We start from the raw sequence: 19,673 nt of genomic DNA on the forward strand, positions 1-19,673 counted from the left end.
TGCTGACTCTGGTGCATACTGTGTGATGCTGCTCATTTCCTGCACTTCCTTTTATGGCCAGACTGGTGTACATCATCTGTGTGAGACAGGATGCAGTCTCAGAATTGTGATGTCATCACTTATTATTTAAAGGGCCTCTGTTCAGTATGCTTTGCCCTTGCGTTGTCTCAGACCTATTTGTGAGAGCTCCTGTGTATTACCTGACTGTCTGACGTCCCTCCTGGTTCCTGATCCCTGGCTTGTTCCTGACTCTGCTGTTCTCCTTGTTCCTGATTCCGGCTCATCTGACTACTCCCTTTGGCTCCTGACTCGGCTCGTCTGACTACAAGCTCTGATTTTGATTTCTGGCTTGTTATTTGACTTGTGGACTTTTTATTATTGTTTGCTATTAATAAAGGTGTAATTATTTTTGCACTTCTCGTCTGTCTGATTCCTGGCATTCTGACAAGTTCTGGGTCTTGCATGAAGTAGACCCAGTACAAACTGAAACTGGCAACAACCGTTTGCACCATAGTCAACCCGTTTGGATTAATGGTCGCCCGGCACAAGGATTTTGGGACAGCGCAGCCACCATTACCCTTGTCCAGCCACATATGGTCACCACCTCGGACCAAATGGGAAAATATCGCAGTTCATATTTGGGGGTAAAGTGTTTTCCGATTTTCCACAGCACAAGTTCACCTGGATTGGGGTGCTGGTTCCTGTGCTGTGCAGGTGGGTGTTATGGGCCATTTGCCAGTGGAGGTTTTACTGGGAAATGACTTGGGTCATCTTTCATCCTCCTTCCTTGTGGATGCCCCCACAGATGTTTGCCCCGTTACCACCCAAAAACAAGCCAGACTCCACTCTGAACCACTCGAGGATCGGACCCAGGTAAGCCACCCCGACCCGACTGTTGTCCTAACGGATTTCCCTGTCTCCTGGGCTTCCCCTGCTGACTTTGCCCAGGAGACGTAAAGTGACCCTACGTTGGCCTCCTACCGGGAACGGGCGGGGACAGACCCGGATGGGTTAGGTGGCGACCACTTTCAGTGGGACCGAGAACTCCTTTACCGGGTCACAGAGGGCGGCAGGAGGAGGCAGGTGCCCAAGCAACAGTTGGTGATACTGCAAAAATATCGGTATGACCTACTACGCATAAGGCACGACATTCCCCTGGCAAGACATCTAGGGATTACTCAGACCTGCCACTGATTTACCCAGACCTTCTTCTGGCCAGGGATTACGGGGGACGTTAGGCAGTACTGCCGTACTTGTGACACCTGTCAGCAAGTGGGAAAAAGAGGTGACCACTTCAAAGCTTCCCTGCATCCCCTAACTATCATTGACGGACTGTTCAGCGGGATAGCTGTTGACATAGTTGGACCGCTACCCTGCCCTAGTCCCTCGGGAAAGAGAAACATCCTGATGGCAGTGGATTATGGTACCCGGAGGCAATGCCGCTGGCCAACATCTATGCGAAGACAGTGGCCAATGCCCTGTTTCAGATGTTTGCCAGGGTGGGTTTCCCACAATAAATTATCTCGGACTAAGGGGCTCAGTTTACTGCTGAGCTCACCCAGCATCTATGGAAGCTCTGCGGGGTAAAGCCCCTACAGAGCTCACCATACCACCCCCAGACTAATGGACTGTGCAAGAGGTTTAATGGGACACTGAAGCAGCTGCTTCGTATGTTCTGTGTCTCTAGCAAGGACTGTGAGAGGTACCTGCCACACCTTCTGTTCTTTACCGGGAGGTGCTGCAGGAATCTATCAGATTTTCTCCCTTTTGAATTGGTATATGGCCGGATGGTGAGGGGGCCCCTAGATCTGCTTAGAGCCTACTGGGAAGAGTCGGTTGGGGAGGACGGACCTTCCATCGTAGGTTATGTCCTAGAGTTCAGGGACCAACTGAAGGAACTTGCTGACACTGTGCGGGAGTACCTTCAGATTGTCCAGGGTAAGCAGAACCGCTGGTGTGACTGTAATGCTCGCAACCGCACCCTGGAAATAGGGCAGAAAGTTTTTGCCCTAAAACCTACAAAGTTGGATAAGCTGCAGGCTGCTTGGCAGGGACCCTATTAGGTAGTATCCCAAAGTTGTTCTACTACTCACCTGGTAGCCAAATGTTCAGATGAATGAGCCCACCGGAACTTTCATGTGAACATGCTGAAGGCATACCAGGAGAGGCCAGAAGAGATAGCTGCCATATGTGCTCTGGCCATGGAGGACTCCGAGAGTCTCCCCATGCCAGAGCTACCGGGCGGAATAGCGTGCAGGCAGGCATAGGCGATATAAAGGTAGATGACGCAATAGGGACCCTACAGCTACGAGCAAGTCAGGCAAGTGTTGGAGAGTAGACAGGATATGTTCTCCACGGACCCTGGGTACACCTCTGTATCAGTGCACCGAGTGGAGACCCCGGGACAGGTGCCATTACGGCAGTCGGTGTACTGGTTCCCTGAGTCAGTTAGGAAAGGAATGTGCAGTGAGATTAGGGAGATGCTCGATACGGGAGTTATCGATTCATCCAACAGTCCCTGGGCTTCCCTAGTAGTGCTTGTTCCTGAGCAGGATGGCACGACCCACCTCTGCGTAGACTCGCGTAGGCTTAAAGGGACAGTCTAGTCCAAAATAAACTTTCAGATAGGGCATGTAATTTAATACAATTTTCCTATTTACTTTTATCACCAATTTTGCTTTGTTCTTTTGGTATTCTTTGTTGAAAGCTAAACCTAGGAGGTTCATATGCTAATGTCTAAGCCCTTGAAGGCCACCTCGTCTCTCAGGGCATTTTGATAGTTTTTCACCACTAGAGGGTGTAGTTCATGTGTGTCATATAGATAACACTGTGCTCACGCACGTGGAGTTCCCAGGAGCTAGCACTGATTGGCTAAAATGTATGTCTGTCAAAAGAACTAAAATAAGGGGGCAGTTTGCAAAGACTTAGATTCAAGATAATCACAGAGGTAAAAAGTGTATTTATATAACTGTGTTAGTTATGCAAAACTAGGGAATGGGTAATAAAGTGTTTATCTATCTTTTAAAACAATAAAAAATTCTGGTGTAGACTGTCCCTTTAACGAATGGACCATGACCGATGCCTATCCTATGCCCCAGGTAGATGAGCTACTAGATTGCATCGCCCAGGGTAACTTCCTTACCACGTTAGATCTCTGTAAGGGTTACTGGCAGATTCCTCTCGACCCGGAATCTATTCTGAAGTCAGCATTTATCACCCCATTCGGCCTGTATCAGTTTAAGGTCATACCATTTGGGATGAAGACTCGATGCATACTTGGATGACATCCCAATCTACAGCGATACCTGGGAGGATTGTTGGGTTCACCTAGGTACCATATTGGACTGCATCAGGACTGCTTGTCTGACTCTGAAGCCAGATAAGTGCAAGGTAGGGATGTCTAAGGTCCAGACACCGAGTGGTATGCGGGAAGCAGAGGCCGGAGCGGGGCCAAGATTGAGGCAGTCACTAACTGGCCTACCCACAAGACCAAGACCCAAGTCCTAGCCTTTCTTCACACTGCGGGGTACTACCGCAAGTTCATCCCTAACTACAGTACCTTGGCCAAACCCCTGACTGGCCTGACTAGGAAACACCTACCTCAGCTCGTCATGTGGTCCCCCAAGTGTGAGGCTGCCTTTCAATACCTGAAAACAGCATTAGTCTCTGCCCCTATTCTGGCTGCTCCTGACCCTTCCAAACACTTTTGTGTTCATACAGATGCCTCCATGTTTGGGTTGGGAGCATTACTAAGCCAGGTGGATGAGGATTGTGGTGAGCACCCCGTCGCTTACATCAGCCGAAAACTACTGCCTAGGAAAGTGGGATACGCGACACTAGAGAAGGAGTGTTTGGCACTGGTGTGGGCTCTCAAGAAACTACAGCCTTACTTGTATAGGAGATTGTTTACGGTGCTCACAGACATAACCCCCTGGTGTAGCTTAATAGGGTTTCAGGGGACAATGGACGTTTGTTGTGGTGGAGCTTAGCCTTGCAGCCCTTCAACTTCACCATTCAGTATTGTCCGGGAAAAAGTAATGGCAATGCAGATGGCCTCTCCCGGCAAACTGAATTGGAATAACATCACCAGACAGCCCCAAACCTACCTGTCAGGATCTAGCCGGGTCTGCTGGACTATGGGTCAGGGGGGAGCATTGCCACGGACCAGTGATGGGGTGGAAGTATTCTGCGGCATACACCAGCCTAGAGGGGTGATCCGGTGGTCTAACTACTGGGCAGGCTATGCCGCAGCTTCTCCCTTCCCCCTTCTGCCCTGCCACTGGGGGTTGTGACTGTCATGGATACCAGGCTGCAAGAGCGATCCTTTCCCCATTGGGATTATTCTGTATTTACTCCATTTACCTTTTTTGTTGCAGTGAGTAAACTTTGTCCTGAAAGAGCCGATCGCTACCCTGCTTTACCCGTTTTCCGCCTTACCTCAGCCGGATTATGGAACTATTAGCCAGCTGGAATCGCCAGAGATACCCGCTGGACTTTAACCTAGGTCGCCCCAGATGCCCATTGCTCCAGGACTCCGCTCTTTTGGTGACTTGTCATGCATTTAATGGAGCATGGGTTGGGGTGACTACTGAGAGGGAGCTCACTCAGGAACCTGGGGTTTTTGACACCCCCCCCACCTTGGACTGTTACTGAGCACCTTTACCAGGCTGCCGCTCCGGTCCCCAGCAACAGATCATGTTGCTTTTTGGACTGTGACATCTGGGGTTCCTGGCCCCTCCAATGATACCCTGGAATGACCGCCGTTCCCTTGGGATCACACCAAAACTACAAACTATCTGTTATGTGGGTATCTCTGTTCCTATGGCTTCTATGAAGGCGCCAGGCTGTCTGGAGGGGGTTATTGTTCTCTTAATGAGATTAGGCTCTTATCAGATGGCAATTGTGTATAAATAATGTGCATTTGTCTGAATAAAACAGTTCTTGTTTCACCTTAATACTTAATGTCTGGTCATTAGGATGGGCTATTTGCTAGTGTCACTTTCTAGATCTATTGCTACAGGTTCCAGGGTCCAAGAAGGTCCTTTTTGGTGGAGATACCTAGTCGGGGTATCCGTCACACCACCCATCTCTATACTGTCTATACATCATCTTATCTAATATCTTAAGTGCAAACTACTAAGATACTATTTAATATCACAGAGAAGTACACTAGCACATTTGAAAATATGCTGAAATAAAAAGGAAAATTTGGTGTTATGAAGGATAAATATATGCCATTCTTTCCAAGAATCATACAAAATAACATTTGTTTTACCTCTAATCATGAAAGAACAGTAAAGAGAACAAATCAGAAAATTAACATAAGAAATACTTAAAACATTATCTACCTCTTTATCACCTGAAGTGTCAGGCTTGTGTCTCTAAAGCATCCAGTTTGTGGTTGTTGCTCACATTCTATCCGGGAGGTGAAGTTGCATCCAGGTTCCATATTTTCAATAAGTTCAGAGCTTGAGAAGCATTTGTGATAGAGTATATTTGGTTATCTTTGAAGATCAAGAGTTTGATAGGGTAGCCCCATCTGTAGCTGATGTTTTGAGATTGCAGAAAAGTTATCCTTTTCTGTAGTGTCCTGGGGATAAATCTGGCAAAATATGGAGATTTTTATTTTTTTTCCTGGCATTTTGGTTTTGGTGATCTCTCTAAATCCTCTTTATATAGGTGAAAAAATGTAACTAGACAATCACATCACGAGACTGACTATCTGGTACATTTTTAGGTTTCAATGAGGTACATTTTTAGGTTTCAATGATCTATCTGTAAGGTCCTCTGTAATGGAAGTTGTACTAGCTAGATGGTGGAACAGCTCTAATAAGAATTGTTGCAGGTTAGTCAAAGAGATGGTCTAACTACCGGAGCAAGACGTCTTTTCCGCAAGCTTCAAACATAACATCAAAATAACCTTTATATTTTAGAGTTAATAGCCCTTTATTGTACCCTACTGGCAGTGACTTGCTAGAGACTCTAGGATACTTTTCTATAGCTTCAATTTGTGGCTAGAGGACCGTGACTACCGCGGACAGAGACTGTGGATCCCGGTGGCGGCAGATTTGAGCTGCGGGCCTCGACCACACCATTGCTACAGCAGTGATCTAACCAAAAATCACAAACTAACTGGAGCCTACATCGTAAGTAATTAAGTAAAAACTTCAGATCTCCAGATTACCGATCTGAGTCAACACGCTGAGCAGAGAGTTACTTACTCACATGGTCGGACACCGCATGGGGGGGCCGCAGCTGGGAGTGATTGGCGCGGCTAGATTGACCTGTGAACAGACAGGTGAACGCCGAGTGAAGATCTAGTATATAGGCCTGGGGTTGATACAACTATCAACTATACTCCCTACTAACTGTACCAGGAGAGGAACTTAGGCAGATCCAAGGGAGAATGCTCACAGAGGTTAAAACACGCTGACCCAGCCATCAAGGGTGGTGATTTCTGATAGCACATTCCATTTGCTTCTACTCATACACCTTACTACGAACACCAAGCCTTATATAACGATCACCCCAGCCCCCGCCACCTTATAACAACACCGTTCATAAATGCACACATTTTCTCACCTCTGTCTGGGCACCCGTTAGACACCTGCTGTCTGTTTGTGCAAAGATCTTCTGGAGATTAGAGGTGGCAACTTTGTGGAACTGACCCTACTCCCCCTCCCTGTATACTGTCTCCTTGTGAGCTTGGCCCAGTTCCCCCTTCCTTATCTCACCCTGAAAGGGTATGCCCTTGAGGAGGGTCTAGCTACCACAAGTTTAACTTTCATGGGCCTACTATGAAGCACACCATGCAGCATTCTTTGTTCTTCATGACAGACAAAATCCATTCTCCACTACTCTGGTTGGCACACCCAGATATTTAAGGGGCACTACACTAAGAAGCCAAATATTCTCTTATGCCGAGGAAGCTGTCTCACAATCCTCTTTGAGCTCTCATAATAATCACTAATCTTTCACAAGATTTTTTTCAATGACGCATAGTCAGAGAAAGAAACAAAAGCTAACTTACTTTCAGAAAAAGACAGTAATGGATCACTTCCACTTTACTCCTACTACTCAGCCAGATGTAGTAGGAGTCTGACTCTTAACGCCTCAGCAGAGTTTACACTGAAGCCCCCTCCGCATTAATAGATTCCATTAAATCACTGCTAGTGGGACACCAAGAGAGTCTATCTAAAAAAATTGCTAAATCTTGCGCAGAATTAAAAAGAGATATAGCATCCATAGGGGAAAGAACTTTAGAGAGGAAGCAGGAGGACTTGATTATAGATCACTCTAACTTGTTAGCCTATTCTGAGAATCTGGCAACATAAATTTCAACACTGGAGATTAAACTTGCTGATCTTGAGGAAAGATCGAGAGGGAACAATGTTAGAATTAGAGGTGCCTCAGGGCCTAGAACTCTTCTTGAAAGAAATGTTTAGAGAATTAATAGCAGAGGCATCAAATACTGATGTAATGATGGACAGAGCTCACAGAGTAGCTAGGTCTCAATCTATATCCGATGCAAAAACCTAGTGACGTGGTGGCGAGACTACATTACTTTACTTTTAAAAATAAGTTGATTATTACAACAATACAAGGAAAATCTATCTTATAAATTTGAAAACATCCAGATTTTTCCCAATCTCTCAACACATACTCTCTTCCGAAGGAGAACTTTTGCTGATTATACTAAGATCTTGAGATTACAGGGAGTCAATTACAGATGGGGTTTTCCTGTTAAATTACTAATCACCAAAGTAATTTCATGTCTCTACTCCTCAACAAGCCAAATCGCTTTTGCAAAATTGGAAACTGCTGCCTGACTATGTAGATTGTGGCAACCTTTACCACACAGATCATCTCAGCACAGGAGCAGGCCAACTGGGAATATATGAAGCCACCTAAAATGTCCTCCTTAGATCTGGACATGTCGCTGATAACACTACATTTTCTCCTAGAGAGATGAGCCCTGAACTTACATACGTATCCTTTACAGTAAAGATGGTTCCTATTGTTGCAAGAAGGATTATTGGTTGTTTATTTATTTCTTGTTATAGTGCATTGCTCTGTTAACATATAAATCATTACATATTTTTCCATATACAGTATCTCACAAAAGTGAGTACACCCCTCACATTTTTGTAAATATTTTATTATATCTTTTTATGTGACAACACTGAAGAAATGACACTTTGCTACAATGTAAAGTAGTGAGTGTAAAGCTTGTATAACAGTGTACATTTGCTGTTCCCTCAAAAGAACTCAACACACAGCCATTAATGTCTAAACCATTGGCAACAAAAGTGAGTACACCCCTAAGTGGGAATGTCCAATTTGGGCCCAATTAGCCATTTTCCCTCCCCTGTGTCATGTGACTCGTTAGTGTTACAAGGTCTCAGATGTGAATGGGGAGCAGGTGTGTTAAATTTGGTGTTATCACTCTCACATTCTCTCATACTGGTCACTGGAAGGTCAACATGGTACCTCATGGCAAAGAATTCTCTGAGGATCTGAAAAAAAGAATTGTTGCTCTACATAAAGATGGCCTAGGCTATAAGAAGATTGCCAATACCCTGAAACTGAGCTGCAGCACGGTGGTCAAGACTATACAGCGGTTTCACAGGACAGGTTCCACTCAGAACAGGCCTCACCATAGTGGACCAAAGAAGTTGAGTGCACGTGCTCAGTGTCATATCCAGAGGTTGTCTTTGGGAAATAGACGTATGAGTGCTGCCAGCATTGCTGCAGAGGTTGAAGGGTTTAGAGCTCAGCCTGTCAGTGCTCAGACCATACGCCACACACTGCATCAAATTGGTCTGCATGGCTGTCGTCCCAGAAGGAAGCCTCTTCTAAAGATGATGCACAAGAAAGCCTGCAAACAGTTTGCTGAAGGCAAGCAGACTAAGGACATGGATTACTGGAACCATGTCCTGCGGTCCGATGAGACCAAGATAAACTGGGTGGCGGCAACCAGGTGAGAAATACAAAGACAAGTGTGTCTTGCCTACAGTCAAGCATGGTGGTGGGAGTGTCATGGTCTGGGACTGCATGAGTGCTGCCATCACTGTGGAGCTACAGTTCATTGAGGGAACCATACATGCCAACATGTACTGTGACATACTGAAGCAGAGCATGATCCCCTTCGAAGACTGGGCCGCAGGGCAGTGTTCCAACCTAATAACGACTCCAAACACACCTCCAAAACCACCACTGCCTTGCTAAAGAAGCTGAGGGTAAAGGTGATGGACTGGCCAAGCATGTCTCCAGACCTAAACCCTATTGAGCATCTGTGGGGCATCCTCAAACGGAAGGTGGGGGAACGCAAGGTGTCTAACATCCACCAGCTCCGTGATGTCATTGTGGAGGAGTGGAAGAGGACTCCAGTGGCAACCTGTAAAGCTCTGGTGAACTCCATGCCCAAGAGGGTTAAGGCAGTGCTGAAAAATAATGGTGGCCTGGCCACACAAAATATTGACACTTTGGGCACAATTTGGACATTTCCACTTAGGGGTGTACTCACTTGTTCCCAATGGTTCAGCCATTAATGGCTGTGTGTTGAGTTGCTTTGAGGGGACAGCAAATTTACACTGTTATACAGGCTGTACACTCACTACTTTACATTGTAGTAAAGTGTAATTTCTTCAGTGTTGTCACATGAAAAGATATAATAAAATATTTACAAAAATGTGAGGGGTGTACTCAATTTTGTGAGATACTGTAGCTCTATAGCTACTAGGGAGACCATCCAGATGAGACCCTCAGCTAAACAGTTATGTTACCTGTGTATGGTAAGTCAGTTGACATCTTTATAGCATATACAATGTCGAACTCCGTTATACTCTATGCCTAATTGTTATCCGCTTCCTATAAAATGAGTTACAAATGTGCCCTATGCTAAAGGCACACTCAACACCAGATTTTTTGTTGTTTTAAAAGATAGATAATCCCTTAATTACCCATTCCCCAGTTTTGCATAACCAACACAGTTATAATTATACACGTTTTACCTCTGTAAATACCTTGTATCTAAGCCTCTGCAGACTGCCCCCTTATTTCAGTTCTTTTGACAGACTTGCATTTTAGCCAATCAGTACTCACTCCTCGGTAAATTCACGTGCATGAGCTCAATGTTATCTATATGAAACAGATGAACGAATGCCCTCTAGTGGTGAAAAACTGTCAAAATGCATTCAGATTAGAGGCAGCCTTCAAGGTCTAAGAAATTAGCATATGAACATCCTAGGTTTAGCTTTCCACTAAGAATACCAAGAGAACAAAGCAAGATTGGTGATAAAAGTAAATTGGAAAGTTGTTTAAAATGACATGCCCTATTTGAATCATGAAAGTTTTTTGGACTTGACTGTCCCTTTAAAGTGATACTGAACCCAAAGTTTTTATTTCATGATTCAGATAGAGCAGCAATTTTAAGCAACTTTCCAATTTACTCCTATTATCAATTTTCTCTTGTAAGATGTATCGAGTCCACGGATTCATCCTTACTTGTGGGATATTCTCCTCCCCTACAGGAAGTGGCAGAGAGAGCACCCACAGCAGAACTGCCTATATAGCTCCCCCCTTAGCTCCACCCCCCAGGTGTTAATTGTTTATTTGCATAGCTGTGCAAAGTTACTAAGGCTATATGATACTACTGTAAAAATTTCGTTATGTTTACTGCTTTTTTACACTGTTTTGCAGAATTTGTGCTGCTTTTTTTCTCTTAAAGGCACAGTACCGTTTTATTTCTAAGTGTTATTTACTTTGATTACAGTGTTTTCCAAGCTTGCTTGTTACATTACTAGCCTGTTTAACATGTCTGACACCAAGGAAAATCCTTGTTCAATATGTTTGGAAGCCATTGTGGTACCCCCTCTTAGAATGTGTCCCAATTGTACTGATATGTCCATAAACTATAAAGAACATATATTAGCACTTAAAAATAGAGCAATGGATGATTCTCAGTCAGAAGTAAATGAGGGTTTAGCATCTAGCTCTCCCCAAGTGTCACAACCAGTAACGCCCGCACAAGTGACGCCAAGTACCTCTAGTGCGTCAAATTCTTTTACTTTACAAGACATGGCCACAGTTATGAATACAACCCTCACAGAGGTTTTATCTAAACTGCCTGGTTTACAAGGAAAGCGGGACAGCTCTGGGTTTAGAAAAAATGCTGAGCCGTCTGACACTTTAGTAGCCGTATCTGATATGCCCTCACAATGCTCTGAAGTAGGGGTGAGGGATTTGTTATCTGAGGGAGAAATTTCTGATTCAGGAAAGACGCTTCCTCAGACAGATTCTGATATGACGGCCTTTAAATTTAAACTTGAACACCTCCGCTTATTGCTCAGGGAGGTATTAGCGGCTCTAGATGATTGTGACCCTATAGTGGTCCCAGAGAAATTGTGTAAGATGGATAAATACTTAGAAGTTCCTGTTTACACTGATGTTTTTTTTCCAGTCCCTAAGAGTATTGTGAATATTATTGCTAAGGAGTGGGATAGACCAGGTATTCCATTCATTCCCCCTCCTGTTTTTAAGAAAATGTTTCCCATATCTGACACCATGCGGGACTCGTGGCAGACAGTTCCTAAGGTGGAGGGAGCTATTTCTACTCTGTCTAAGCATACAACTATACCTATTGAAGTCAGTTGTGCTTTCAAAGATCCTGTGGATAAAAAATTAGAGGGTCTCCTGAAGAAAATTTTTGTTCATCAAGGTTTTCTTATTCAACCTATTGCGTGCATTGTTCCTGTAACTACTGCAGCTGCTTTCTGGTTTGAGGCTCTAGAAGAGGCTCTTCAGATGGAGATTGCATTAGAAGAAATTTTGGACAGAATTAAGGCCCTTAAATTGGCTAATTCTTTTATTACAGATGCCGCTTTTCAACTGGCTAAATTAGCGGCAAAGAATTCAGGTTTTGCCATTTTAGCACGCAGGGCATTATGGCTTAAATCCTGGTCTGATGATGTGTCATCTAAAATTAAACTTTTGAACATCCCTTTCAAAGGAAAGACCCTATTCGGGCCTGAACTGAAAGAGATTATTTCAGACATCACTGGAGGGAAAGGTCATGCCCTCCCTCAGGATAGATCAAATAAGATGAGGACCAAACAAAATAATTTTCGTTCCTTTTGGAATTTCAAGAGTGGTCCCGCTTCAGCTTCCCCTGCTGCAAAGCAAGAGGGAAATTTTGCCCAATCCAAGTCAGTCTGGAGACCTAACCAGGCTTGGAACAAGGGTAAACAGGCCAAGAAGCCTGCAGCTGCCTCTAAGACAGCATGAAGGGGTAGCCCCCGATCCAGGACCGGATCTAGTAGGGGGCAGACTCTCTCTCTTCGCTCAGGCTTGGGCAAGAGATGTTCACGATCCCTGGGTTTTAGAAATTGTGTCCCAGGGATATTTTCTGGAATTCAAAGGCTCTCTTCCAAGGGGGACTTTTCACATTTCTCGATTGTCTGTAAACATACAAAGAGAGAGGCGTTCTTACGCTGTGTAGAAGACCTACATACCATGGGGGTGATCCGCCCAGTCCCAAAAGAGGAACAGGGGCTAGGTTTTTACTCAAACCTGTTTGTGGTTTCCAAAAAAGAGGGAACTTTCAGATCAATCTTGGATCTCAACATTCTAAACAAGTTCCTCAATGTTCCATCATTCAAGATGGAGACTATTCGGTCTATTCTACCTCTGATCCAAGAGGGTCAATATATGACCACCGTGGACTTAAAGGATGCATATCTACACATCCCTATTCACAGAATTTTCACAAGGGTGCTACGGTCCCTTCTGGCGGTTCTATGACCACGGGGCATAGCAGTGGCGCCTTATCTAGATGACATCTTATTTCAGGCGTCAACTTTCCAGCTATCCAAGTCTCACACAGACATTGTGTTGGCTTTTCTGAGATCTCACGGGTGGACGGTGAACATAAAAAAGAGTTCTCTTTTCCCTCTTATAAGAGTTTCCTTCCTAGGAACTCTGATAGACTCGGTAGAAATGAAAATATTTCTGATGGCGGTCAGAAAATCAAAGCTCTTAACCACTTGCCGAGCTATTCATTCCATTCCTCGGCCATCAGTGGCTCAGTATATGGAGGTAATCGGACTCATGGTAGCGGCAATGGACATAGTTCCTTTTGCCCGCCTACACCTCAGACCACTACATCTATGCATGCTCAAACAGTGGAATGGGTATTATGCAGATTTGTCTCCTCAACTGCATCTGGACCAGGAGACCAGAGATTCTCTTCTCTGGTGGTTGTCTCAGGACCACCTGTCTCAGGGAATGTGTTTCCGCAGGCCAGAGTGGCTCATTGTAACGACAGATACCAGCCTGATAGGCTGGGATGCAGTATGGAACTCCCTGAAAGCACAGGGCTTATGGTCTCGGGAGGAATCTCTTCTCCCGATAAATATTCTAGAACTGAGAGTGATATTCAATGCGCTTCAGGCGTGGCCTCAGCTTGCTGCGGCCAAATTCATCAGGTTTCAGTCAGACAACATCACGACTGTAGCTTATATCAATCATCAAGGAGGAACAAGGAGTTCTCTAGCGATGATGGAGGTAACCAAAATAATCCAATGGGCAGAGGATGACTCTTGCCATCTCTCAGCAATCCACATCCCAGGAGTAGAGAACTGGGAGGCGGATTTCCTAAGTTGTTAGACTTTTCATCTGGTGGAGTGGGAACTCCATCCGGAGGTATTTGCCCAGCTGATTCAGCTATGGGGCACACCAGAATTGGATCGGATGGCGTCCCGTCAGAATGCCAAACTTTCTCGTTACGGGTCCAGGTCCCGGGATCCCAAGGCGGTACTGATAGATGCTCTAGCAGTGCCTTGGTCCTTCAATCTGGCCTATGTATTTCCTCTCCTTCTACGTCTGGTTGCCAGAATAAAGCAGGAGAGAGCTTCGGTGATTCTGATAGCACCTGCGTGGCCACGCAGGACTTGGTATGCAGACCTAGTGGACATGTCCTCGGTTCTACCATGGACTCTGCCAATGAGGCAGGACCTTCTAATCCAAGGTCTGTTCATGCATCCAAATCTAATTTCTCTGCGTCTGACTGCTTTGAGATTGAACGCCTGATTCTATCAAAGCGTGGTTTCTCTGAGTCGGTCATTGATACCCTGATTCAGGCTAGAAAGCCTGTCACCAGGAAGATCTATCATAAGATTTGGCGCAAATATCTTTATTGGTGTGAATCCAAAGGTTACTCGTGGAGTAAGATTAGGATTCCTAGAATATTGTCTTTTCTCCAAGAAGGTTTGGAGAAGGGATTATCAGCTAGTTCCTTATAAGGACAAATATCTGCTTTGTCTATTCTTCTACACAAACGTCTGGCAGATGTTCCAGACGTTCGAGCATTTAGTCAGGCTTTGGTCAGAATCAAGCCTGTATTTAAACCTGTTGCTCCGCCATGGAGCCTAAATTTAGTTCTTAAAGTTCTTCAAGGGGTTCCGTTTGAACCTATGCATTCCATGGATATTAAGCTTCTATCTTGGAAAGTTTTGTTTTTAGTAGCTATCTCTTCGGCTCGAAGAGTTTCTGAGCTATATGCTTTACAGTGTGATTCCCCTTATCTTATTTTCCATGCAGATAAGGTGGTTTTGCGTACCAAACCTGGGTTTCTTCCTAAGGTTGTTTCTTATAAGAATATCAATCAAGAGATTGTTGTTCCTTCACTGTGTCCTAATCCTTCTTCAAAGAAGGAACGTCTGTTGCACAATCTGGATGTGGTTCGTGCTTTAAAGTTCTACTTACAAGCAACTAAAGATTTCCGTCAAACATCTTCATTGTTTGTTTATTCTGGTAAGCGGAGAGGTCAGAAGGCTATGGCTACCTCTCTTTCCTTTTGGCTGAAAAGCATCATCCGTTTGGCTTATGAGACTGCTGGCCAACAGTCTCCTGAAGGAATTACTGCTCATTCGACTAGAGCTGTGGCTTCCACATGGCTTTTAAAAATGAGGCTTCTGTTAAACAGATTTGTAATGCGGCGACTTGGTCTTCGTTTCATACTTTTTCCAAATTTTACAAATTTGATACTTTTGCTTCTTCGAAGGCTATTTTTGGGAGAAAGGTTCTACAAGCAGTGGTGCCTTCCGTTTAAGGTCCCTGTCTTGTCCCTCCCTTCATCCGCGTCCTAAAGCTTTAGTATTGGTATCCCACAAGTAAGGATGAATCCGTGGACTCGATACATCTTACAAGAGAAAACATAATTTATGCTTACCTGCTAAATTTATTTCTCTTGTGATGTATCGAGTCCACGGCCCGCCCTGTTTATTAAGACAGGCATATATATTTTTATTTTTAAACTTTCAGTCACCACTGCACCCTATAGTTTCTCCTTTTTCTTCCTAGCCTTCGGTCGAATGACTGGGGGGGGTGGAGCTAAAGGGGGAGCTATATAGGCAGCTCTGCTGTGGGTGCTCTCTCTGCCACTTCCTGTAGGGGAGGAGAATATCCCACAAGTAAGGATGAATCCGTGGACTCGATACATCACAAGAGAAATAAATTTAGCAGGTAAGCATAAATTATGTTTTTCTTCGTTCTCTTGCTATCTTTATTTGAAAAAGAAGACATCTAAGCTAAGAAGCCAGCCAATTTTTGGTTCAGACCACGGACAGCACTTGTTTATTGGTGGGTGAATATATCCACCAATCAGCAAGAACAACCCAAAATATGGGCCAGCTTCTAAATTTACATTTTTTGTTTTTCAAATAAAAAAAACCCAAGTGAATGAAAACAATGATAATAAGAGTAAAATAGAAAGTTGCTTAAATTTGCATGCTCTATCTGAATCACGAAATAAAAAAAAATTGGGTTCAGTGTCCCTTTAAGCATACTTTATTTTACAACCAGGGATTGATAATACAAAGGACTCTATAGTTGCTACCCCCAGATAGCAGATAATGAGTTATTGATACATTAATCATTTCTAACGTCCTCTAAATGAACCATGATGTCCTGTTGAATCCAGAGAAACTTGTCTGCGAGTGACATAGCCTTTATTTTAATTACTGCACTCTGTGTATTCAGAGTAATTTCATTTTAAGTTCAGCAGTGTTTTGTTTGTTGTGTATTTCTTAGCAGCTAGTGTTAGAAAAGAAATAATATACAATATATGAGATGAGAACTGTTTTGCTACTACAAATTTTAAAATAAACCTCTTCATCAAGGGTGCAAACAATATGCAAAACTGATGCAGGAGTCATGAAGCATATCAACCAAATATGTCTCTATATGGACAGTCATTAAATACCAATTAAAGTGAAATAATTTTATAAGTTATCTTCGTCTATCCACACAGTTTTCCGTTGCTCTTCTGCAATCTTTTCTTTGATAATTCGTATCAAATCTTCAGGACTGTTCCATAGGTCTGCCTCTACTGTAGCATATAGGCATGGGAGAGATTCTAATTCTCTCTCTTGCTGTCGGCAAAGTCGAATAAAGTCTTCCTCATTCTCCTGCCTGGGAATAAGTCGTCTGCAATAAGAAAAGGGGCATCAATAAGTATACTCATACGTATATGTAAAGCTTTCAAAAAATAAGAACTGTGCACCACAAAGGCTGCTATGTGCAGGTACCAAAATATAAAGATGACAGTTACAATTGTATACAATAACATACTTTTAGAACTACTGCTTTTTTAGGTGACCAAGCGTCCTGTTTTTAATGGGATTGTCCTGTTTTTTCGACTATTTATGTAAGTTATGGTGTCACCCCCCCCCCCCCCAGTAATGTTTTTTTTTTACTGCTAGAAGAGGATTTCATAGAAAAGGCAAACTTCTCCAATGGACAGAAAGCAGACACACAAAGACACAGGCACACACACATACTAACACTCACACACACACAGTCAGATGCACACACAAACACTCGGAAACACACTCAGACACACACACAAGAACACTCAGACACACACAAACACTTAGATACACACACAAAAACACTGAGACACACACACAAAAACACTCACACACACACACACACAAAAACTATCAGGCATACACACAAACACTGAGACACACGCACACACAAAAACACTTAGATACACACACACACAAAAACACTCAGGTACAAACACTTAGACACACACACAAAAACACTCAGACACACACAAAAACACTCAGACACACACACAAAAACACTCAGGCACACACACACAAACACTAAAGAAAACATTTAGGCGCGCAAACTATGAAAATTCTGCTGTCTGACTCTGTTTCAAGTCTGTCAGTGCACAGCCCTGGGCTGCGTGCCTACCGCTTCTTATGGCCAATCACCTCTGCACTCTGCCCACCCCCAGACCCCCGCCCGCCCTCCCCTCCTACCTCTTCAGTGTGCACTTAGTGTACCGTAACCGTACCGGTCTGGTGGGCATCATACGTGGCTCCTTCACTTTAGAGACAGTGACAGACAGTCATGTGGTCAAGTGCCAGGCATCCCCCTCACGATTTCCCGGTTCCCGTTTAGAGAGACAGCACAGCAGTGAGTGACTCAACTGCTCCACACGTCACTGAGCAGTGAGCACAGATAGGCAGGCAGGTTTAGGCTAGCAGCGCAACTTTGCAAGCTCCACGGCACGCCCACAACATTCATAGTGAAATTGGGCAGGGAAGGAGCAAAGTACAAACAAGCAAAAGCAGTCGGGAAAACTATTTGTGGAAATTGTGGCACGGACTTAAGGGGCAAAAAATTTAAGTGTGTCTAACACTTCCCCAGTCCCACTAATGTTTACAACTGCTGGCCCCTCTAATAAAAAAAATCTATGCATCTCTACATTGTAATTCTTTGAATTTCAAAAAAATTAAAAAAAGAAAAAAAATTGCTGGTGGTGTCACCCCCTGGAGGGTGTCATCCAAGTGCCCCTAGTGATGCCACTGTATCTACACCACCTGTACATCTGTTTATTTACCCACTTGTAGAATATCTACACCATCTGTACATCTGTTTATTTACACACACAGTATACCTACACCACCTGTACATCTGTTTATTTACACACATGCAGTATATCTACACCACCTGTACATCTGTTTATTTACACACACACAGTATATCTACACCACCTGTACATCTGTTTATTTACACACTCACAGTATATCTACACCACCTGTACATCTGTTTATTTACACACATGCAGTATATCTACACCACCTGTACATCTGTTTATTTACACACACACAGTATATCTACACCATCTGTGCATTTGTTTATTTACACACACACAGTATAGCTACACCACCTGTACATCTGTTTATTTACACACACACAGTATATCTACACCATCTGTGCATCTGTTTATTTACACATACACAGTATAGCTACACCATCTGTACATCTGTTTATTTACAGACACACAGTATATCTACACCACCTGTACATCTGTTTATTTACACACACGCAGTATATCTACACCACCTGTACATCTGTTTATTTACACACACACAGTATATCTACACCATCTGTACATCTGTTTATTTACACACATGCAGTATATCTACACCACCTGTACATCTGTTTATTTACACACATGCAGTATATCTACACCACCTGTACATCTGTTTATTTACACACATGCAGTATATCTACACCACTTGTGCATCTGTTTATTTACCCACATGCAGTATATCTACACCACCTGTACATCTGTTTATTTACACACTCACAGTATATCTACACCACCTGTACAACTGTTTATTTACACACATGCAGTATATCTACACCATCTGTACATCTGTTTATTTACACACATGCAGTATATCTACACCATCTGTACATCTGTTTATTTACACACATGCAGTATATCTACACCACCTGTACATCTGTTTATTTACACACATGCAGTATATCTACACCACCTGTACATCTGTTTATTTACACACACGCAGTATATCTACACCACCTGTATATCTGTTTATTTACACACTCACAGTATATCTACACCATCTGTACATCTGTTTATTTACACACATGCAGTATATCTACACCATCTGTACATCTGTTTATTTACACACATGCAGTATATCTACACCATCTGTACATCTGTTTATTTACACCACCTGTACATCTGTTTATTTACACACACACAGTATATCTACACCACCTGTACATCTGTTTATTTACACACATGCAGTATATCTACACCACCTGTACAACTGTTTATTTACACACATGCAGTGTATCTACACCACCTGTACAACTGTTTATTTACACACATTCAGTATATCTACACCACCTGTACATCTGTTTATTTACACACTCACAGTATATCTACACCACCTGTACATCTGTTTATTTACACACATGCAGTATATCTACACCACCTGTACAACTGTTTATTTACACACATGCAGTATATCTACACCACCTGTGCATCTGTTTATTTACACACTCACAGTATATCTACACCACCTGTACATCTGTTTATTTACACACATGCAGTATATCTACACCATCTGTACATCTGTTTATTTACACACATACAGTATATCTACACCACCTGTACATCTGTTTATTTACACACTCACAGTATATCTACACCATCTGTACATCTGTTTATTTACACACACACAGTATATCTACACCACCTGTACATCTGTTTATTTACACACATGCAGTATATCTACACCATCTGTACATCTGTTTATTTACACACACACAGTATATCT

At 43.4% G+C, this 19,673-nt stretch overlaps 1 protein-coding gene across 1 annotated transcript in view; it reads right to left on the minus strand.

Moving 5' to 3' along the window:
* Positions 1 to 15,823: 15,823 nt before the first annotated feature.
* The window catches only part of CARD11 (caspase recruitment domain family member 11), a 1,057,928-nt gene continuing 1,054,078 nt past the window's right edge, over positions 15,824 to 19,673 (minus strand). Inside the window, exon 25 of the mRNA XM_053696753.1 lies at positions 15,824 to 16,485. Coding sequence (XP_053552728.1) covers positions 16,281 to 16,485 — 205 coding nt within the window. The 3' untranslated portion in view covers positions 15,824 to 16,280. The remainder of the gene's footprint in view (positions 16,486 to 19,673) is intronic.

This window comes from Bombina bombina, unplaced genomic scaffold (genome assembly GCF_027579735.1).
Source record: "Bombina bombina isolate aBomBom1 unplaced genomic scaffold, aBomBom1.pri scaffold_78_1, whole genome shotgun sequence".
Lineage (NCBI taxonomy): Eukaryota > Metazoa > Chordata > Amphibia > Anura > Bombinatoridae > Bombina > Bombina bombina.